Source organism: Prionailurus viverrinus, chromosome D2 (genome assembly GCF_022837055.1).
Source record: "Prionailurus viverrinus isolate Anna chromosome D2, UM_Priviv_1.0, whole genome shotgun sequence".
NCBI lineage: Eukaryota > Metazoa > Chordata > Mammalia > Carnivora > Felidae > Prionailurus > Prionailurus viverrinus.
Window position 1 is genome coordinate 78,655,983 of NC_062571.1, and position 22,557 is coordinate 78,678,539.

General features: G+C 52.8%; 1 protein-coding gene across 3 annotated transcripts in view; it reads left to right on the forward strand.

Moving 5' to 3' along the window:
- The window catches only part of TACC2 (transforming acidic coiled-coil containing protein 2), a 201,522-nt gene that overhangs the window by 41,399 nt on the left and 137,566 nt on the right, over nt 1-22,557 (forward strand). For 2 of the 3 annotated variants that reach the window (XM_047825484.1, XM_047825485.1), the window contains 2 exons: nt 5,839-11,055; nt 11,617-11,730. In XM_047825484.1, coding sequence (XP_047681440.1) covers nt 5,839-11,055; nt 11,617-11,730 — 5,331 coding nt within the window. Of the gene's footprint in view, nt 1-5,838; nt 11,056-11,616; nt 11,731-22,557 lie in introns of those variants that run through there. The other variant, XM_047825486.1, reaches the window with a different exon arrangement.

Genomic DNA, 22,557 nt, shown 5'->3' on the forward strand with positions numbered 1-22,557 from the left:
GGGTTGCCTGGAAGAAAAGAGCATTCCTAACGTTCAAGTCAAACAACTGTGATTTGGGAGCATTTCTGTATATTTAGAATCCTTGTTTTGGGTTTATTTGTACCTGCCCATCCACCCATCCACCTACCCAGCTGTCCATCCACTCAACCATCCATTCATTCACCCATCCATTTACCCAACCGTCCACCTACCCAATCATCCATCCACCAACCATCCATCCACCAACCATCCATCCACCAATCATTCATTTATCCATCCATCCATCCATCCAACCGTCCATCTACCAATCACCCATCCATCTACCCAACCATCTATCCACCCAATGTTCCATCCGCCCAAGCATTCATCCAATCACCCATCCATCTACTCATACATTCATATATTCAATGTTTGCTATACCCTACATACTGAGGATACAATATTGAAAAGAGAAAAGACTCAGTCTTCATTATCCTCCAGTGGAGGGAATGGTCGTCAATCCATGTTGATGGCAACTGTGACTACAGCCATCACTAGGTGGGCCTGTGAAAGAAGATCTGATCCCAGAGGCCAGGAAGGCTTTGTTGACAAGTGATGAGTGGAACTGAGACCTGCTGGGGAAGAGTAGGAGGGCCCTGGGCTCTGGGCTCCAGGCAGATGCATGGATGGGGAGCTCCGAGTGGGATGGGACAGGAAAGGCAGGCTGGGGCCACAGCTGATTGCAAAATGAAGCCATCGGAGAGTCTTCCCATGAGGCTGATGGGATCAGGCTTTTATTTCTAAGCCATCGCTCTGGCTGCAGACTGGAAGACAGACTAATGCAGCCAGAGTGAATGGGAGAAGCGGTGCCCGTGCAGAAGAGGTGAGGCCAGCAAGCACAGGGAAGCGGGAGGTGTCAGGGCCCTGGAGCCAGGCGGTGCGGGGCTTGATCTTGCTTCGCATCAGGAGCTCCGAGACCCTGAGTCCAGTCTTAAACCTCTCTGGGAATATTTCTACATGTGGGCAGTAAGGGCTATCCATTCTGCAGGGCTACCGGTTGCATTAAACACAGTCATAACTGAAAAGGGCTTAGCGTGGGCCTGGCCTTGATAAATGCTCAGTATGTGGCCAACTCTCCATCGTGACAGTGATGCTTCATGGTTTTGCTGGTTCCCTTCAACCCTGGTAGTTCAGGGGCCACGCTTGTTTTTTCTCAAACGGCCTCCTTCTCTGAACATTCCTGAGTGGCTCAAGCGTATGTCTTCAGAACTGTGTATTTAGGAGCCCATCTGGATGTGATTGTCTCCAGCCAGGATAGTGGGGACGGCCTTTTCTGCACCTCTGTTGTCTGCTCCGAATTTTGCTGCAGGAAATCACCTCTTAGCCCACGCTTCTCCGTTTGTTGTGCTGGGGGCCTCTAGTCTGCACCAAGGGGACTGCATCAGGCCTCATCCTGCAACTTGCACTCAACGGCAGCGCCCCCTTCGGGCTGCAAAGCCCCCATTGAGAGGTCTACGCTGCCCAGCGCTCAAGAGCCAGCCTTTGGATTCTGAGCTGGATGGCCGTGCCACACATGCTGATACAATCTTGAAGCATAAAAGGACATTATGTAACCTTCAGTTACTGAAGAGCCCTCACAGATCGGTTCTCAGAATTTTTCCTGCCCTTGGGCAAATCTGCTTCTGACAAGTGGCTTTAATCTGGTTTTAAAAATTGCTTCAGATGGATAATCAAAGAAATTGCTGGTGCTTAGCTTATGCTAAATAACCCAAGCAGGGCTTTTATTAGAGGAGGGAGGCGGGGGAGCCGTGTGTCCCACGCGCGGTGGGAATTTGCTCCCGGTGGTTGTCTGATAAGACTCACAGGTTTTCAAGGTGCCCAAGTTGAGTGCATCTATCATCTTGTCCCTCAGTCCACCTGAAGGGAAGCCACACACTCCCTCTAAGCTGGCAGCTCCTGTCAGAGGCGGGGACAAGGAAGTGGTTTTATTTGTGTCATTACCGGTGTGTTGGGGGCGGGGGGCTGTGTTCTGTGCTTCTGGATCAATCAGACGTATGGAGGAGTGCTTCATTTCCAAATTACACACCACTGATCCCATTAACTTCTAAATGGTGAGACCCCTCGTTTGTGGGTGGGGGACACAAAATGCAAAGTGCTCGTTAAAAGGAAGCTGGCCAGATGTGGAGTGCAGAGTTGTTGGTTCCAGAACAATCCATGAGCCAACAGCCCTGTGGCTTGTGAGCCCTCTGAGCCTAGTGCTTCCTGAGGTAGAGAGAGTCAACGCTGGGCCAGGGCTTTCTGGGCGCAGCTGTCCGTGTGACCAGCTGAGGATTACAGGGGTCTGGACAACTCACCTCCTGGGTTTTCTCTTTTTGCCCTTGTCAGTCCTGAAGGGGTCTGAAAACATGAATCTCGTTGAGACAGTAGCCAACTCTTTCTTGGGCCCATCTTAAATATTTTCAGCACACCATTCCTGTGTTATATGTGTGGGAACAGGCATTAAATAAGAATTAGTGGTGCTGTGATGGTGTATACATACCCCCTTCGAAGATGTCAAGCACATTTCATAGGTGAGGGGCCTGGGGAGAGGCTGGAATAGAGTCAGGGAAAGAGACTAGGGGCGTAAACAACAGGTATTGGTTGATCACGGTTCTGGAGGCAGGATATCCAACATCAAGGGGCGAGCAGATTCCGTCTGCTGAGAGCCTGCTTCCTGGTTCACGGATGGACGTTTTTTCACTGCGTCCTCACAAGACCGAAGGGACAAGGGAGCTCTCTGGGGACTCGTTCATAAGGCCACTAATCCCATTCATGGGGGCTCCAGAATCAGGACCAAGTCACGTCCCAAAGGCCCCACCTCCCAATACCATCACCTTGGGGATCAGGTTTCGACACATGAACTGGGGGGACACAAACATTCAGGTTCCCTTTTGGAGAAGTTTTTATTCCTGGGGGCAGCGTACATTATGTTCCCAACTTCTCAGCTGGGAAAATTGGAAACCTCAAAATGTGGCAAGGATAGTACGATAAATACCCGAATGCCTGTTGTATTGGTCGGCTTACACTGCCACAGATTGAGGGGCTTTGGCAGAAGAAATTTATTTTCTCACTGTTCTAGGAGCTGGAATTGCAAGGGTAGGGGTGGTGGTTTCAGATGAGACCTTTCTTCTCGGCCTGCAGGCGGTGGCTCCTGGCTGTGTCCTCTCGTGGCCTCTTGTCTGTGTGACGCACTCCTGGTGTCTCTTCCTTTTGTGATAAGAACACCACCCATGTTGGATTAGGACTCGGCTCGTGTGACTTTATTTAACCTTAGTGACCCTATCCCCAAATACAGTCACCTTGGGGGTTAGAGCCCCAATATATGGATTTTGCAATTTCTAAATTTTAGGACACATTGCAATTTCTAAATTTTAACAGGAATGTTTTCCACCTTGCCACTGTGTGTGTCCCTGATAAATGAATGTATATGCATTGCCTTGCATTGCAAAGCTGGAATTTTGGAAGTGAGCATGTAGAGTAGAATCTTTCCTCTGGTCACATTCAAAACACTGTGGGTGTGGGGGGGGCGCCTGGGTGGTTCAGAGCCTCTGACTTTGGCTCAGGTCATGATCTCGCAGTTTGTGAGTTCGAGCCCCATGTCAGGCTCTCTGCTGTCAGCACAGAGCCCACTTCAGATCCTCTGTCCCCCTCTCTCTCTTCCCCTCCCCTGCTCACATGCATTTACTCTCTCTCTCTCTCTCAATAAAATAAAATAAACATTTTTAAAAAAAGCAAAGCACTGTGGGTGTATGAATACATGAATGTGTATATATATAACACTTACAAAGCCATTCCCTAGATCTTTCTCCCTATAATAATTTTTAAAAACATGGTAAAAGCCCTGGAAAAACCATACTTCTATTAACTTTGTCTTGAGCAATTTCTCTTGGCAGTGAAAGGTATGTGATCATAACAAGTACACAGAATCACAGCTATGTCAGAATAACAAAACTGCATCCTTTAAAAACTTGTGTAGGGGGGCGCCTGGGTGGCGCAGTCGGTTAAGCGTCCAACTTCAGCCAGGTCACAATCTCGCAGTCCGGGAGTTCGAGCCCCGCGTCGGGCTCTGGGCTGATGGCTCGGAGCCTGGAGCCTGCTTCCGATTCTGTGTCTCCCTCTCTCTCTGCCCCTCCCCCGTTCATGCTCTGTCTCTCTCTGTCTCAAAAATAAATAAACGTTGGAAAAAAAAAAAAAAACTTGTGTAGGAAGAAAAGGAAATTCGCCAGAACACTCCAAGTGGCAAGCATGTGGGAGACATTTTTCCTACATTTTCAAAATTTTGTATTGGCCATGTATTATTTTAAAAAATTAAAAAAAATTTTTTTTTCAACGTTTATTTATTTTTGGGACAGAGAGAGACAGAGCATGAACGGGGGAGGGGCAGAGAGAGAGGGAGACACAGAATCAGAAACAGGCTCCAGGCTCTGAGCCATCAGCCCAGAGCCTGATGCAGGGCTCGAACTCCCGGACCGTGAGATCGTGACCTGGCTGAAGTCGGACGCTTAACCAACTACGCCACCCAGGCGCCCCAAAAATTTTTAAATGTGCTTAATAAAAACCACGTAGAATTGAAAAGCCCAGTCCAGATATGGCAGGTGATGAACTAATTTACAGTAACCCGATAGCTGGATACCTACAGCAAATCCATCATTCTGAGCCACGTTCCCCCAAGTTGCCTGCAGGGTTCACATGCTGTCCAGCAAAGTAAGTTCAAGTTAGGACAGATATGGGTATGAAGGTAATTCAGCTTTTAGTTTTATATATAGGTCACAGGCAGAAACTGCAGACCTAAGCAGAATTGATGTTTGGATTATGCCCCTCACAGTACCGCATGTTGAATTTAAGAATCGAGTCAACTTTTTTGGGGCGCCTGGGTGGCTCAGTCGGTTGAGCATCCGACTTCGGCTCAGGTCATGATCTCACAGCTCATGAGTTCGAGCCCCACATCGGGCTCTGTGCTGACAGCTCGGAGCCTGGAGCCTGCTTCCGATTCTGTGTCTCGCTCTCTCTCTGCCCCTAACCCACTCTCTCTGCCCCTAACCCACTCGCGTTCTGTCTCTGTCTCTCTCAAAAATAAATAAACATTAAAAAAAAATTTTTAAGAAGAATCAAGTCAACCTTTATTAAGAATAACCCTTTATCTCTCTTTTTTTAAGTTTATGTATTTATGTATGTATTTATTTATTTAGAGTGCAAGTGGGGGAGAGGGGCAGAGAGAGAGGGAGAGATTGAGAATCCCAAAAGCGGGCTCTGTGCTGTCAGCATGGAGCCCAACTCAGGGCTTAAACTCACAGACCACAAGATCATGACCTGAGCCAAATTGAAGAGTCAGAGGCTTCACCGACTGAGCCACCCAGGTGACCCAAGAATACTTCTTTATTTCAAAGCATGGCTTTGCCCACTTGTGCCTTTTTCCTGAACATCTAAGGGTTCACATATGTACTTAGGACTGACCTTGTAAGTTACATGGAACTGGTTCAAACCCTCCATTAGGGTTTATACATACTAAAAACTTTCATTCTCCTGCGTTTTGGACTACTGGGATTTTGTTTTCATATTTCCCTATTCGCAGCCGAGCAACACGGAAAGCTCCAAGCTGCATGTGTGTGATGCCCCTGAATTGATTTTTGGAGAAAGCGAAGGCTTGTGTGATGGTTATGGGAGGGGGAGGACTGGGGAGCGAGGTCTCTTCGTGGCGAGGAGTGAGCTGCACGGGGATGGTGGGCTTTGTGGTCTTTAGTGGGAGAAAAGGTGGGGGTGGGGGTGATTCTGCTTGTGATGTGGCTCTGGCCTCACATCCATGAGAATGAATGAAACATCAAATGTTTTCATTGTTGGCAGTGCTGGGCTCCGAAGCTCCTGTCCCACTTCTGAAGGTGCTGCCAGCCTGGATCCGTGCTTCCTGTCCCCAGAAGTGACAGGGCCGAGCAAATGCCCACAGGAAGCCAGAGGCCCAGAAGGTTCTCCACTGCTCTGGCCACCAGTGCCCTGGGAGTTTGAGTGCCCCCCAGCCTCCACGCCCATTGCCGAGGGCCCCCCGGAAGGTTGCCTGCCAAGCCCCGGAGCAGCACCTGAAGACTGGCCCCTAATTCAACACCCCAGGAAGGAACCTTCCCCAGATGCCCATGGGGATGTCCCAACAGCGTTTGTCCCTAAAGGGGACAGTTCTACTCAGTGCAGTGTGGGTGCCATCGTCCCCAGTGCCCAGGGCAGAGGGGGACATCTGAAGGAAGAGGGACGTAAAGTATCTTCCTCCGGGAGCACTGACCAGTTGCCAGCAATTTTAGCAGCACCTCCTCAAGAGCTGATGAAGGGACAGCTTTGTGGAGAAGACGGCCAGCCTGGCGGCTCCGAGTCCCAAGGGAAAGAGGTGGCAGGTGGCCTTCCCCTCGCAGAGTCCAGGCAGGGGGCGGCTTCTGGACCAGCGGCCCCGAAGGCCCCAGCTGCAGCTCAACCAGACGGGGAGAGCTCAGCTGGCCTGGAAGAGCCCCCCACAAAGCCCGAGACCCCGACTCCACAAGATCCAGCGCCCAGAGCCTTAGACAGAGAAACCTGCCAAGTGGAGGCACTGCCTCAGGCTTTAGCTGATGACTCGGGACTCCTCGGGGTCTGCCGTCCCACTGGGAACAACTCAGGGGCTGCCCGAGAGGCCGGCACCAATTCCTGGGAAAGCTGCCAGCAGCAAGTGGGAGCACATCTGGAGCACGCGGAGCTGCCCTGGGATTCACCGAGTCCCGTGCTGGCACCCGGGCCCGGGGACTCTCGGAAGGAGACCGTGGATGCCAGCTGTGCTCCGGGACACTCGGAGACAGCGGGAATGGGAGGCGATCCCAGTATAGCTGTCTGTGCTGCTGCAGGCAACCGACCCGCAGGGGCTTCGCTTGTGAGTGCCGAGCCTTCCCCACAGGCCCCGATGGAGGATGCACATCCACCTTCAGTCTCCGCTTTGCAGCCCGCTGCCGGGGCCTCGGCTGCTGCAGAAGAGCCCGGCTGGTCGACCAGAGAGATGGTTTCCGGGGCTGCGATGCCAGTTCTTACAGATCTGGCCGAAGGGCTGGCAGACGCAGGGTTGACGGGACTGGAGAAGCACACATCAGATCTCAGAAATGAGGGAGAAGGTCTAGAAGGGAGCCCTGGAGAGGGTCCTGACCCTGTGACCCAGGAGGACAGGGGAGAGCTCTCAGCGAGGGACCATGAAGTCCAACAAGGGGTACCACCCCCCGCCCCACCCAGTGCATCAGATGAAAGTGCCAGAAAGTCACTGGGGCCAAAGGATGAAGCCATGACCCCGGAAAGCCCAGCAGTGGCTGAGGAGGAGAGCAGACCACCTGGGGCCAACTCTAGGGGACAGGAAGAAGTCACACAGCCACTGGACAGTAGAGATCTTGAGAACCCATGGGGAGAGCAACCCGGGGCCTTCCGCCGCAAGCCCGACCCAGAGGTAGAAAAAGACGAGGTTTCGAAGCTAAGCCATGACGTAGAGAGCAGAGCGCATTCCAGCGCAGACTCAGCACAGCCCCTCAAGAAGGAGGGTCCTGGGCACCCCGACAGGCCTGGCTCTCCATCAAAAGATGCAGCTGGGAGCTCGGTGGCCTGTGGGATGATGGGAGAAGCCCGCGCGGTCCATGCCTCTGGCTCCCTGCGCAAGCTCCCTGGGAAGGATCTCCTCCTGCCCCCTGGGCCGGATGGAACTGGTGAACACATTCTTCCCAAAGAAGCCGTCTGGGAGGGGCCAGGGTTGCAGACCCAGTGTCCCGACACCCTTCAGGACGTGGGGGGGTTGGAAAGAATGGACTATCTTCCTGCTTTAGAATCTGAGAAATCAGATTTCCTGTCAGCTCCTGCTGCAGAGGTCAACCCCAAAGCCCAGGAGGCGGAGAGCACTTCGGAGACAAAGATGAGGAGCCCCCCATCTGCGCCGAGGCCCGGCAGCTGTGACGGGGAGGCTTTGCTGACATCCTGGGGCCAGCCTTGTGGGCTGGGGCGTGAGGCAGCTGGTCAGGAAGTCCATGCTGATGGGCCACCCCCCGAGGGGGAGAATTTGGCAGTGGACTCTGGGCTTGCGATGCTTAGCCTGGAGCAAGGTCGGCAGGGAGAGCCGCCCTGCCTGGGGGACCCCCGGATACAAGGAGCTGCTTCTGAGGGGCCCTCGGTGTCTTCTGAGACCCCTCTCCAGCCCTTGCAATCAGACCCAGAAGCATCCATCTTTGACCTGCTCAGGGAGAAGCCCCAGCACGGTGAACGTGAGAAGGAGACTTACCCAGGGGGTCTAGGTTTTAGGAACGTGGGCTCAGATGCTCCTCAAATACCTGCGGGGCCTCCGGAGGATGCGTGCTTGCCTCCGTATGGAACAGAGGAGCAGGCTTCCAGATCAGAGCTTCAACGTGCGCTCCCCAAAGATGGTCTGTGTGATGCTCCAAGTTCAGCTCCCAGGGACATGGTTCCAGAAAGTCCTGCCACCGAGCAGCCAGAGTCATCAGCACCAACGGGACTGGGGTTGCCCGTGGTAGGGCAGGGTGAGCAAGAGGAAGCATGCGGTAGCAGTCTGCCCGCCGGGGACTCACCTCCGGCGGGTCTCTTGAGCGGAAGGGAGAATTGCTGTGCCGAGCAGGGGCTGAACAAGTCCCAGCAGGAGCCGGCAGGTGTGTTGAAAGCCAGCAGTCAGCATGAAGAAGCATGTCTCAGTGATGCAGGAGCTTCAGAAGCCGCGGAAGCTCAGCCCCCGCTCCGGGGGTTGGGTGAGACGGAGCAGGCAAGTGGGAACACAGTGGGGACCCCACCTTGTTGGCCTGACTCAGTAGCTCTCCTGGATGCAGCTCGCGGGCCGCCGGCCGCCCTTGGAGTCACACCCACCCGGGATGCCCCGGACAGAGAGGCGAATGGTGAAACCCAGGCGGACAGGCAGCAACCAGCGCCGGCCCCACCAAAGGGAATGGAGCTCCCCGTAACCTTGGATGCAGAGGCCCAACGGTTTCTTGGAAGGTTCCCCGCGGCTCAGGATCAAGGTGCTGATGGTGGGGCTGCTGAGGCCGGAGGGCACGCTGAGGAGGGAGACCTGGGGGTCCAGCGGGCTCTGGAGGGGCCAGCGGAAGCTGCTGTGTGGGGCGGCTGCCTTCAGACTGAGCAGTGCACCTCCCCTGGGAAGCAAGCCTCTACCTTTGCCCTCGCTGAGCCCTGCCGAGCAGAACAGCTTTCGGCCAGCTCCCGGGATGCCTTGCTCGCAGCCAGAGACCTGGGTGCCATTCCCGGGAGCAAGGTGGATATTTCTGCAGCCCAGGCTGTCGGCAGCCCAAAGAAACCTCTGCCACCGGGGCCACCAGAAGAGGCTGCGCCCGGCACTCCCTACCTGGATATTGATGGTGCTGCTGGGAAGGGGGCAGAACCTTGTGCCATAGAAGAGTCTCCACTTGCCTTGGAGGATGCTACCCCCAGGAAGATTTCTGCCGGCTTGCTGGCCTCGCTCTCACAACCAGGAGCAGGTGGCGAAATCTCTGCGGTGCAAGTCGGCAGCGGAAGCCCCAAAGCCAGAAACTTTGAGGGACCTGCGGGCTCCGTCCCCTACCTGGACAGGATGCCGCTTCTGACTGAGAGTAAGCAGGTGACAGGGGAGGAGGGGGCAAGAGCGCCCGGCGCAGGCACCAAGCCCGGGGAGATGCCAGCATGCCCTGCCAGTGAGGGAAGCGTGGCAGGTGATGCAAGGGAGACGGAAGGCAGCGGGGAGAAGATGGTAGAACCTTCCAAGGATCCAAGGAGAGGTGTGTCAGGTGGCGTGGACGCAAGCCCCAAGCAGACCGGCATGATCGCTGGGCTCCCTGACTTCAGGGAGCACATCACCAAGATCTTTGAGAAGTCTGTGCTCAGAGCCCTGACCGCCGATCGGCCCCAGAGTGCAGCGGGAGAAAAGGCAGGAGCCGAGGGGAGTGTGCGGGGTGAGGACCTCGCAGGGCCACGCCCAGAGAGGCCTCCAGACGGGACTCAAGGAGCAGTCATCGCCCCTCTCCCCGCCCTTCCTGCTGGACTCGGGGTGGGCACAAGGGAAAAGAAACAAGAGCTGCCTACGGAGGCTGAGATCCCCCGCCTGGTCCCCCAGGACCCCGCTCCAGGAAAGCTGCAGGGTCTGGCGACACCAGCCGCAGAGCAGAACCTGCCCGGTGCCAGCGTGGGGAAGGAAATGGCTGGTGTCCCACAGATGGTGGAGGACAGTGAGAAGCCAGAGGGGGCTGGGGAAGCCAAGCCGGGGCTTGGGGGCCAGGCCCACTCACAGCAGGGCGGGGCCCAGAGGGAATTAGCTTCGGGTCTCTCCTCTCCGGGAGCAGTACCGCACACGCCCGTGGAAAAGGCTGCTGACTTCCAGGTGGTTCCCCAGAGCCACGGAGGAGGGGCCTCAGCTCCAGACGACAGAATTCCTCCTGGATTGTACCACCAAGAAGCGGCCACCGGCAACAGTCAGCCTGGAGAGGATGACGGTGCCTGGGGCTTTGCTCACACAGGGGGTCCAAGTGGCATGCCCGTGTTCACCTGTACCCTGGGAGCGTCTTCTCCCCGTGGGGAGATTGTGGCCGAGGCCATCGGTGCACCCTGGCCCCCCTACGCGCTTGGGGGTGAGCAGAGGCATGGGGGTGGTGCCGGGATCTCAGAAACGCAAAATGCCCCAGAGCCACAGGCTGGAGAAGCATCAGCCACTCCCCTGGAGCCCAGCGCCGTGGCAGGAGCTGCTGGGGAAGCAGAGGGTGACGTCACTCTGAGCACAGCAGAGACCAGGGCACGTGTGTCTGGTGACCCGCCCGAGACAGGTGCTCCAAGGATGCTCTCGGGTGCTGCTCCTGGGCCAGCGCTGCCAGGAACCGGCGGGGCCCCGGGCTGCTCTGATGGGGCCCCGGGCACGGAGGACAGCCCGGACAGCCCGTCTGTGCACCAGCAGGCTGAGGAGTGGCCGGGCCCTGAGCCCCTCATCGCTGCTGGGGGTGGGAAGCTACAAGTCTCCTCACCTCCAGAGCCTGAGGGACCTCGGGACCCGCAGCTGCAAAACCAGGCCCCGGGAGCGCTCCACGCTGAAAGGTACAGATGAGGACAAACTCCCAGGGGAATGTGGGGCCAGCTTCTGGAGCGATTCCCACCCCGGGTTTTTAAGAGTCAGTGAAATAGACGGGTGTTTTTTTTAAAAAGCTAAGTTGTCCGTACTTAACTGTTTAAGTTTACTCGCTTGCCACCTCTGGGCGTGCAGCGATTTTCAAAAATGTGAGCAAAATGGTGGAAGCAGGGAGCTGTTTGTTCCCAGTGTTCCATTCCCGGTACGTGACCTTCCGTTTGCTTAACGAAAACTGTCTGAAGAGCGTGAAATGTTTACTGGTTAGCAGCACGCTCTTGGGTCAGAGGTTGGAGTCAATCATATGTTTTCCTGGAGCCCAGATGCATTTGCTTTTGAATCTGGATTTATTTATACAGAGAGGCCCAAGTGATCCCAAAGCATCTCCAAGCCGTTGACTTGCCGGAAGGTGATTTTTGTCTAGGATTTGGGGGTAGTACCACTTACAGCTTTAATTGGGAAATGGGCTTTTTCAGTAGGATGTGGAGACAGATACCCTTCTTACATCGATTGCTTTCTCTGCCTTATCCCAGAAAGAGCCCCAGGCCCGATCCATCCACCTTACTTTCAGTTCCCGAGAAGGAGGCTCCAAACGTCCCGGGCAACGTCGTTTCAGACGAGGCCAGAAGTGTGGGAGGAGCAGAAAGGTCAGTAAAAAGGTATCAGCCTTTGGAGAACCAAGAGGCCTTGCTTTGGCAGACACATTGGGTGTTTTGCAGAGGAGAGATCTGCTGACACACGAGTCCTTATATAAGAAAGAAGCAAACAGCCTTTCCCATTCCTTATACAGGTGAAACGGTGCCCAAGATGACTGAGGGCTGCATTGCTATGAACGGGATGGAGTGAATTTCACATCTGAGTTTAGTACCTTAAAAACAACAACAACAACAACAGCGTTATTGAGATGTAATGCACATTCGCTCATTTGAACTGTACATTTCGGTGGCTTTTAGTTAATTCACAGAGTTATGCAACCATCACACCAGTCAATCTTAGAACATTGTCACCCCCCCCAAAGAAACCCTGCACCCCTTAGACATCACACGCCACCCCCCAACCCCAGCCCTAGACAGCCACTCATCTGGCTTATTGCCTTTTGAGGCAGATGGGTTCAACGGTGATTTAATCTCTGAGGCTGGAATGTCTACTCACCAACCCCAGTCATACTCCATAGAGATCTTGAGATTAGGGGGCAGATGAAGGGGTCACTGTGAATCCTGGACCCTCACACTTGTGGGACATGCCCCTGCCAGCTCTTTCCTCTGTGAAATGCCACCTGTGGTTATAGAAAACCTACTGCTCAGAAGTTTCACCCTTCCGGGGAAATGTGACCATCCTGGGACATTTGGCTGTTCTGGTGCTCTGTGTGTGTGTGTGTGTGTGTGTGTGTGTGTGTGTGTGTGTGTAGCAGGGTGGACTTTAAATTAGTACCTGTGGCAGCCCAGCGTGTCCTCCCAAACAGCTGCAAGCATTTTATAAATGATTTGATTCATATTTCACACATGCGGAAAGAATGCACAATCACCTGTTTTTCGAGTCTGAGCACTTCTGCCGACACCCAGCTGCCTTCCCTGCCCCACAAGGGCACCTCTTAGAACGCTGGGCCGGCGAGAAGCAGGCACGTGCTGCCCTGGGCAGATGTAAGTGTCATCTGCACTGGGCACTTGTCTCTGCTGCTGACGTAGCACGTAACCCCCCACCCCCACCCCAGTCCTGGCCTGTGTGTATTTTTGACACTCCCAGTTAAAGTGCAGGAGAAATATCTAACTAGGAAAATCCTCTCCCTCCCCACAAATGATATATTAGCACCCTTCTCCATGTCCCTGGAGGTTTTATCACCTTCTTGGAGAACTTAGGGCCAGACATATGGTAGCTCAAGAAATATTTATGGTTCGTTGTTATAATCATTGAAACATTTAAAATCATAATTTCTCAATTAATATTGGAAAAGCATAAAGAATAAGAGAAAGCTCCACAACCACACCCCTTAAAGATCACTGTTACTTATTATTTTGTGTATTTTTTTAAATGTTTATTTATTTTTGAGAGAGAGAGAGAGAGACAGAGTGTGAGCCGGGGAGGGGAAGAGAGAGAGAGACAGAGGGAGACACAGAATCCAAAGTAGGGTCCAGGCTCAGGGCTATCAGCACAGAACCCGACGAGGGGCTCGAACTCACAAACCGTGAGATCATGACCTGAACAAAAGTCGGACACTTAATTGGCTGAGCCACCCAGGTGCCCCTTATTTTGCGTATTTTTATCCCGTTTTTTTCTTTTTAAACATTTTGTAGTGTTTTGCCCCTGCCATCAAAACGCTGCGAACGTATCTTAGTGGCTGAAGTTGTATGACTCTATCACAGTTTATTGAGCAATGACATTTAGGTGAGAACAGTGTTTCTGTTCCCTTTGCTCTGATGGAGGGTCTGACGGGTGGTAGACTTTTAGAATCTCTTGGAGGTGTAGCATCTGATTTGACAGCCGTTTGTCACATGTGAATGGTGATGTGCTGTGAGTGTAAAATACGAACTGGTGGGCACCTGAGTGGCTCAGTCGGTTAAGCATCCGACTTCAGTGCAGGTCATGATCTCGCAGTCCGTGAGTTCGAGCCCCACATCAGGCTCTGTGCTGACAGCTCAGAGCCTAGACCTGCTTTGGATTCGTTGTCTCCCTCTCTCTGCCTGCCCCTTCCCCGCTCGTGCACTCTCTCTCCCTCTCTCTCTTTCTCAAAAATAAATGAACATTAAAAAAATTAAAATACATACCGGATGTTGAAGGTTTCATGTGAAAACAAAACCAAAATACATCATTAATGATTTTTATGTTGATATATATTAAGATAATAATATTTTTGATGTATTGGGTTATTATTATTAAGTTTTCTTTCATGTATTTCTTCTTCCTATTTCTAATGTGGCTACCAAAACTTTTTAAATTACATATGTGGCCTTTTGCGTTCTTGGCTTGCATGTGTGGCTCACAGTCTATTTCTGTTTAGATCATTTGGCTCCAGAACCTGCCTTGTCCTTGTCCTTGAAGGAAATGAGGAGGAGGGCTGGTTTTCCTGTACTTTGGGTTCTTGGGGAAAAGGCCTATCCCTATTTCATTGGCTGAGGGTTTCCAGAAAGAATTCTGATGGGCCCTCACCTCCATCCTGCCAGGTGGGGTGACCTCGCGCCCCACCGCCCCCCGCCCCCACGGGGAATCGGGAACAACAACATCTGAGCAAATAGTTTATGACAGATTCCAACTTAAGCTTAGCAGGACCATCAGAGGTCTCCGGAAGATAGAGACCAGCTCTTTCCAACAGAAATAGGACACAGGCCACAGATGTAATCTTAAATTTTCTACTAGCCGCATCCGAAACTAAAAAGAACCAGGTACCATGGGTTTCACTAATATAGTTTGCTTAACCCAATATATCACAAATATTATCATTTTAACATGTGATTGATACAAAGATGATTGATTTGATGGTCTGCATTCTCGTTTTCATACTAAGTCTTTGAAAGCTGGTGTGTATTTTAGCGCCACAACACACAATTTGGACCAGCCACATTCCAAGCGTTCAACGGCCACATGCTGTCCTACTGGACACGGCCCACAGCCCCTCCCAGAGCTCTGACACCTGTCGACAATGATCCAGAAGTCCAAAAATTCCCACGGGGACCCCAAACGCCCACATCTCTCTGCCCAGCAACCTCGTTCCTACGAGGTTTTTTTATTTTTATTTATTTTTAATTTTTTTTAATGTTTATTATTGAGAGACGGAGAGACACAGAGCGTGAGCAGGGCAGGGGTAGAAAGAGGGGGAGACACAGAATCTGAAGTAGGCTCCAGGCTCTGAGTTGTCAGCACAGAGCCCGACGCGGGGCTTGAACTCACAAACTGCGAGATCATGACCTGAGCCGAAGTTGGTTGCTTAACCCACTGAGCCACCCAGGTGCCCCCCTCCGAGGTTTTTTAAAAGGTGATGGATTCATTTTGAGAAACAGAGTATGTGTGTAGGGAAAGGGCAGAGAGAGGGAGAGAGAGTCCCAAGTAGGTTCTGCACCGGCAGGGCAGAGTCCCCCGTGGGGCTTGAACCCACAAACTGCGAGATCACGACCTGAGCCGAAATCGAGAGTCAGACGCTCAATCGACTAAGCCACCTGCCCCGCCCCCATTCCTACAATTTTAATACAAACGTTAGAAACACTTCTTTGCCTTGAGGAGGAGGCTCAGTGCCTCTGGTGAATCCTTTTGCCACCAGGGAGCCGTGCTGTGGATCTGGGCAGGCCTCAGAGAAAGTTCCGCCGAGGCCAGGGGGCGCACACCCCGGGCAGAGCAGGTGTGGCACGCAAAGGTGACATTCAGTGGCAGTCTGGGGCAAGTGGGGTGGCCACACCACAGCAGACGCTACCAGGAGCTGGGGTGGTGATCAAGTTTGGAGCAGGGGCCCCAGATTCACACCCCAGCTCTGCCCCTTAGTTACGTACATAAGCTCACTTTTCCCATCTGTAGAATGGGGAGGACAACCGTGCCTGCCTCGTGGAGTTGCTGTGAGGGCTGAAATCACAGATTCCAGCGACATACTGGTACATTCTGCTGCTCAGTGGCTGTCAGGTTCCCTGTTACCTCTCTCTGTGGGGTGGCCTTTCCTCGTGCAGTGAACTGAACGGCCCCCGTTTCTTCCCATGCAGACTGTTCTCCTAAAGTTGACGTTCCAACCTGGCTATCTTTCTTTTCTAGTACTGGATTCTTTGTCTGCTAAAATATCTTAATGCCTGAACAGAGTGAATTCTTTCTCACCCCTACTGTGTAGCCCACAGGGCTCTGCTTCAACTTGGATGTTTTTGGGACGGTATGTGATTGCCAAACCTTATGAGTATCTTTCACCGTGTACCATGCTGTATTGTATTCCAATTTAAAAAATCTAACGTTTCGAGTTGCTACGGTAAGAGCGAGGCAAATCAAAACCAAATTTTCTAACTCTCTCGTTGGTCATCGGGTGACGTGCTTCTGTTGAATGGATTGAATTTTGAAGATTTTGTAGACTTGAAAAGAGCGATACCGTGATCAGGTTCAGTGTCTTAGAAATGTCTCTTTTCTGTCTCAGTGACAGGATGGTTTGATACCCCAACCCCATACCTATGTAGATGTCAGGAGCACAGGTATGGTTATCACTTTATTTCCCACATTTTGAAGCCTTATGGGCACTGCGGGTGGGTGTGCTTTGGGTATCCTGTGGCTTTGCCATCACCCCACGCCTGAGGGGTCCGTGGGCACCCGGTTCTGAGAAGCAGGAGTTGATTCCTACCCTTGTGTGGTCTCTGCCTGTGGGAGAGTGTGGCGCCCACAGACAGCCTCACTTCATCTTTAGATTACTCTACACAAGGTGCTTCAATTTGATTTCAACTTTGTACACACCTGACTCTCTTCCTCGTGGCTGGAAAATCGAGATTCTGACATTTTGATGACATACCGCTGATGGCCAGGTATGTAGTTCTGGAAGACTAAATCCAACTCTACCCAGCTCGGGAAACTAAATCCAAAAACATCTTGGATATCACCAAGCTTGCTTTTTGCTGAATATTTATTTACAAGGGTCTTTTTCTTTTCCATTTGGGGGAAACAGTTGGAAAGCTATCATTTCCAATTATTAGTGTGTGTTGAGAGAATTAAATGATTCCCAGATGCTCAGGGTCCTAGAGCAAACCTAGGCTAGTCTGCGAAGGGCAGTCGGGTTGAAAAGTTGAGGGAGGTCAGGAGGGGGAAGGGAGGGAGACGGCTGGCATTGTGCCGAGGAAGTCCTAGCTGGCCTGACCGTGGGCTTGGAGCTGGTTTTTACCCTTCCTCCCACCCTCGCTTCCCACTTGGTCTCCCTTTCTTCCTTCTCTCTCCTCCTCCTCCTTCTAAAATTACCAGCTGTGACACCGTGTTTTCGAGTTTAAGAATAAGGTTTTGAGGATGGCTGCAGCTGTGTAAATTAAGGAAGAGAGAGAGAGAGAAAAAAAAAGAATTCGAGCATAGTTCTCTTAGGAGATAAAGCCAGGACAACAGATCCCTCTCTCTGCTGAGATCCTTCTGGGTTCGGGTTTGTGTTACTTTGGTTCTGTTATTTTAAACTTCCTTTTGAGAAGGGTCGGGCTGTTACAGACTTGCTCTGGCACTCCTTTTTACTTGGAGCTCTGCTCTTCCCAAACAGGAGACAGTAGAGCGAGACACGCCCGTTCACATCCCAGCGGCCTCTTACTGGTCGTGTGGCCTTGGATGCACTGCTTAGCTTTTCAATCTTCTCATACCTATCAAATGGGGGGGGGGGGGGAACAACCCAAAAAAACACTTTTCTGTTAGGGTTGGAGTTAGGATAAAATTAGACAGTGTCTTAAAAAAAAAAAAAAAAAAAAAAGAATGTTTCTAAACCATCTGGCATGACGCCTCGTATATGGTAAGAAACCACATAATAAATAAATAATGGTAATGAAAACGGGAACCGCGATTATAATTTTCTATGTATTTATTCAAAAGCATCCCGGCAATTAAGCAAAAGGAAAATGTGACCACGGTCACATTTCGTGGAATAGTGAGTGACACGCTGTGTGGAATTCCACAATATGTGCGATAGAGACCGCCCCAGCCCCTGCAGACACGGGGAGTCTGACACTGGAGAAGAGTCGTTTCCAGCTGTCCGGCCTGTCTACGCCCTCCGCGTCTATCGTGTCTGACACCACTTGGCTCACAGGGGGCTTGGTGCGTGGTTCAAAGGTCCATAGGATCTGAGGACTCTACAAATGACGTGCATTTATAGTAGCATCCACAACTTCAGTCATTGTGAGCCATCACATATAAAAGTCACAGGACCTTTTACAATGTAGCCTTTCTATTGTGAAGCCTTTGTGTTGCATAATTAAAATGCATTTTCCTGGAGGTGAAGCTTTGGAGAAACGCCAGGTCGCTTCGGAAAGCTGGCTTGTGGGGCGCCCACAGGGGAGCCTCCTCGGCCACAGCGGGCTGGCTCTGCTGCCTCGGCCTCTGGCTGTTCTGGGTTTCTGAGCCCCTCTGCCGGGTGGCCTCTGTCATGCGGCACCTGGACCCAAGACGGGGAAGAGCCGCTCACCGCCGCTTGAAAAACCAGGGTCAATTTCGGGGCTGGGCGGTGATTTTCCAAATGAATGTGTCCACAGTGGCCTGGCTGCTCTTCCTGGAACCTCTCATTACTGCCATGGGCAGAAGCCCCACTGCACGACCTGGATGCCGCAGGGATGGAGAAACGGATATTTTATTTATTTTTTTTATGTTTATTTATTTTGACAGAATGAGAAGGGGGGGGAGGGTGAGAAAGCAGGAGCAGGGAAGGAGCAGAGAGAAAGGGAGACAGATAATCCCAAGTGGGCTCTATGCTGTTAGTGAAGAGCCTGGCTCGGGGCTTGATCTCACAAACCGTGAGATGAGCCGCAATCAAGAGTTGGACGCTTAACTGACTGAGCCGCTCAGGCGGCCCAAGAAATGGACATTTTAGATTCTGGCTGATTGTTGCTGGAAGGGAACCCGAGGGCTCAAAACAGGGAAGGGAGAAGAAGCTAACTGGCAGAGTGCTGGTACCAGATTCTGGGCCCTGCTGGCCTCTGATGGCACATTCCCCCCCCCCCCCCCCGCCCATGCCTGAACTGAGCCAAGGACCCCTCCCCAGGGGAGGGGGGCTGTGTTTCCCAGAAATGCCAGCCACCCCCAAAATCTGCTTCTAGGTCTGGGAGAGAAGAGTTCTCTCTGTTCTAGCATGGACAAGCACAGGCCTCAAAGTGGACAGACCTCAAGGTCCAGCTCAAGTTCTAGCTCTCTGACCTTGGGGGCAGCATCCTCTGAACCTGTTCACTCCCCTGTAAAACAGGAGCACATAGCACTCCCTGCATTGTTAGGATTGCATGAGCCACTCTGTTTGGAGTGTCTGACCCCAAACAAGAACTCAGTATGAGTCTCCTCTCACTTATTCCTCCCTCTGGGCCCAAGTACCTTCGCGTCCAGCATCTTCTTTCTCTGACAGCTCAACCCTCAGTAGGTGCTGTTTGTAGACGCCTGTCGCAGAGGAGGAAGTGGAGGCTCAGAGAGATGACACGGCTTGCTCAAGGTCAGAGAGCTAATGAGACCCGAAGCTGGGACCAGAACCTCTTTTCTGGAAAGTTTTCCATGCGTGAGCTTAGATCCCGAATCGTTCACTTATTGGCCAGGTGGGATCTGGGAGAAGTTCCTCTCTACGTCGGCGCTGTCCACAAGAACTTTCTACAAGGATGGAAGGGTCCTCTGTCTCCGCTGTCCGGGATGGCGGATGCTAGCCACAGGTGGCTACTGAGCACCTGGAATGAGGTCACCTGAAAATCGAGGGTCAGTTTCAGGGCAAGGTGTTCAGGGCCACTGAGGAACCGAACGGTGAATTGTACTCAACTTTGCTTACTGAAAATTGAAGCTGGGAGGAGCCAAGTGGGGCTAGTGGCTTCTGGGTGGGGCGGCCCAACTTTAAGACATACTTTCTTCCTGTACACGGAAGAGACTGTCACCGTGAGAGCCGGTGTGGATTCCGTGAGGTTCTGTGCGTGAAGCCCTGCCCGGTGGCGGGGCGCCTGGTGGTGGTGAGTGAGCGTTAGTTTCCTTCTTGCTGCCCTGGGCTCTGCAAGTGGGAAAGCCAGGCGGCCCTGTCTGCAGAGTGGAGACTCGGGCATAGCCACACGCAACCGCCCGGCAACACTGATCAGCAGAAGGCTCTAGCCCCTGAGCCAAGGAGGTTTGCCGCTGGGCCAGCCAGAGGCCTCGGCTTGGCCAGTGTGACTCACGCCCCAGCCTGATGAGGGGGCCTCAGGTAACCGAGGCTAACAGTGGCACTTAACCTAGAACCCTCCCTGCCCACCCAGCCCCACTGGCCACACCCATGAGGGACCAGAAATAGGCTCAGGGCAGAGATGGGTCTTGCTTTTGTGTCTCTGCATTGTCCTCGTCCTGAGAAAGTGGCAGGTAGGGGAGGCTTCCCGTGGGTGTGCGGGGGCAGCAGCCCCAGCCAACCGCCCCTCGGCCTCCCGTTTCTGCACAGGGCCTGTTAAGTGGCCCCGGCGTTAAATATTTTAGCAGCCCGCTGATTCAGACACTGACTGTGAAAGTGTTTCTGTTTCCAGGGAAGGCGCTGGCACCCGTCTGGGTACTGATACTTTTAATGGCCTTTCCTTTTGCAAAGCGGGCAGAGGGTGGTTGGGAATAGAAACCTCAGGGGAGGGGTGCCTCTATGCCCTGGGAGCGGGTCAGGTGAGCCACGGTGCCTGGCGGACGTGGGTCAGCGGTGAGTTCTCAGGCCAGGACCCCCCCCACCCCCACCATCCTGGGGAAGGAGGAGAGCAGGGCCTCCGAGGCTGCCCCAGGCCAGCCTGGAGGGCCAGAGGAGGAGGGGCCGGAAGTGAGGCTGAAAATGAAATCAGACCGGAGGGAGGGGGCACGTTAGGCCACCTGAGTTCAAATGCAGATCTTTACTCTCAGGGCCCAGATGGTTGGTCTTGCGACTGCTCCCAGCCTTGGCTTCTTCACAGGTAAATGGGGCCACCGATGTCTCCTGGGACTTAAAGGGGCATTTAAATGGGGATTGCAGGAAGCAAGACACAGAGTACTCTGCACCAAGCCAGCTTTCAATAGCTGGTGGCTATGACTAGTATAGAGCTGGGGCCTGTTGGCTCCTAGAGAGCTCATGAACAAGGTCCCTGAGCTGCAGGGAACCCCGCAGACAGCTCCACCCCCCACAAGTGGCTCAGCAGTCACCCCACAAACGTGCACCCAGGCCGGGTGCTTAGAAGGGAAGCCAAAGTCTCCGCACACAGGCTCTGCCACTGGAAAGAGGGCTGGGGTAAATTGGTAGTTGGGTTGACCGGCTGCAGGTGAGTAGCACAGCGATTTATTGACTCTTAGCTCAGTGCTCACCCACTCCGGAGGGATCAGGGTGTTCACCAGCTCCTGTCTCCTCACTAGTGCTTTCCAGGGGTCTGTACCTCGTCCCTCCTCCAGCACGGGATCAGGAGTTGGGTTATGATTCTGAATTCTCTGTTTAGGGGTGCTTGCTCAGATACGTGCTTGGTGGTCGTCTTGAGAGAGAGGGGAGTCTTGGCCTGTGGCCGAGAGAGTAAGTCGCGAGCTTGTTTCTTTGGGAATGTGAGCCTCGCAGACGAGGCTCTTGGTTATTCAGCACCTGATACTCGGCATGGCACACAGTGGGCACTCCATAAGTGCTTGCTGAATAATTCAACCCAACTGGCTATCAGGTGAGTTGGAGGCTTCCTGTCCTGGAAAATCGAGTCAGACGGGACTTAGAGGCAGATGCTGGCTCTCACTTTGGGCTCTGACATTAGACTCTTAGCCTCAAAGCAATTTCCTTAGCCACACTGAGCCTCAGTTTCCTTGCCTGTAAAGTGTGTATGATGCTAGGGCCTCCCACATGGAGATATTACAGAGATTACATGAAAATAATATATGTAAAGAGCTTAGCAGAGTTCCTGCCTGGCACACAGTAAGCACTTAAATATCAGGGGTAATTGTTTTTATTATTACTATCATTATTATGTCCATCATAATTTGAATGACTGTAATACTATTATTTTTTAAATGTGTATTTTTGAGAGAGAGAGAAAGGGAGAGCGAGTGTGCCGTGGGGGAGGGGCAGGGAAAGAGGGAGACAGAGAATCCCAAGCAGGCTCTAGGCTCTGAGCTGTCAGTGCAGAGCCTGACGCGAGACTGGAAGCCGCGAACCCATGAGATCAGGACCTGAGCCGAAGTCGGACGTTTAACTGACTAAGCCACCCAGTGCCCGGTGATAACACTATTATTAAGGCAGGTTACTTGGCAACACGGGTTCATTGACACATGAACTAGCAGAGATGTGCTGCAGTTCATTTGCATCTGCCTTGGATTCTTTAGACCACGGCCGTCACTACCCTCTAAAGATTCTTCTCCTCCCTCAGCCACCAGCCTCCCCACCGGGGTGGCTTCAATGTTGCAACATTCTATTTGACGCAAGGTCAGGCCATTCAGCTCACACACGGAATGCATTCTTTTCCTTGGGGAACTAGGGCTTTGGGGTTAACCTCTTGCCAAGAGTGGCTGTAAAGTAGCTGAAACCTAACATTTGCGGGAGGGAGGGAGCGCCTGTGTGGGTGAGCCCGGCTGGGGCTACACCAGCAGAACGCATCTCCGAGTGCATCTTATGGGACAGATTGCCCCGACTATTCTGGCACATCGTTTTGAGCTGCTGGCCCATCCCAAACCTCCTAGAGGAAGGGGCGGGGCTGAAAGTTGTCTGTCCTTGCCTAACTGCCAGACATCAATAGCACAATGGCTGCAGGAGGAGACCCTTCCTGGCAAGTGACCGAGCACCTGGTGTTTGAACATGCATGGCCAGAGTTGGCAGAAAACGAGACTTTGGGGGCGGGGTGGGAGGGCGGGGAGTACCAAGCCTGGGCGTGAGGTCTCAG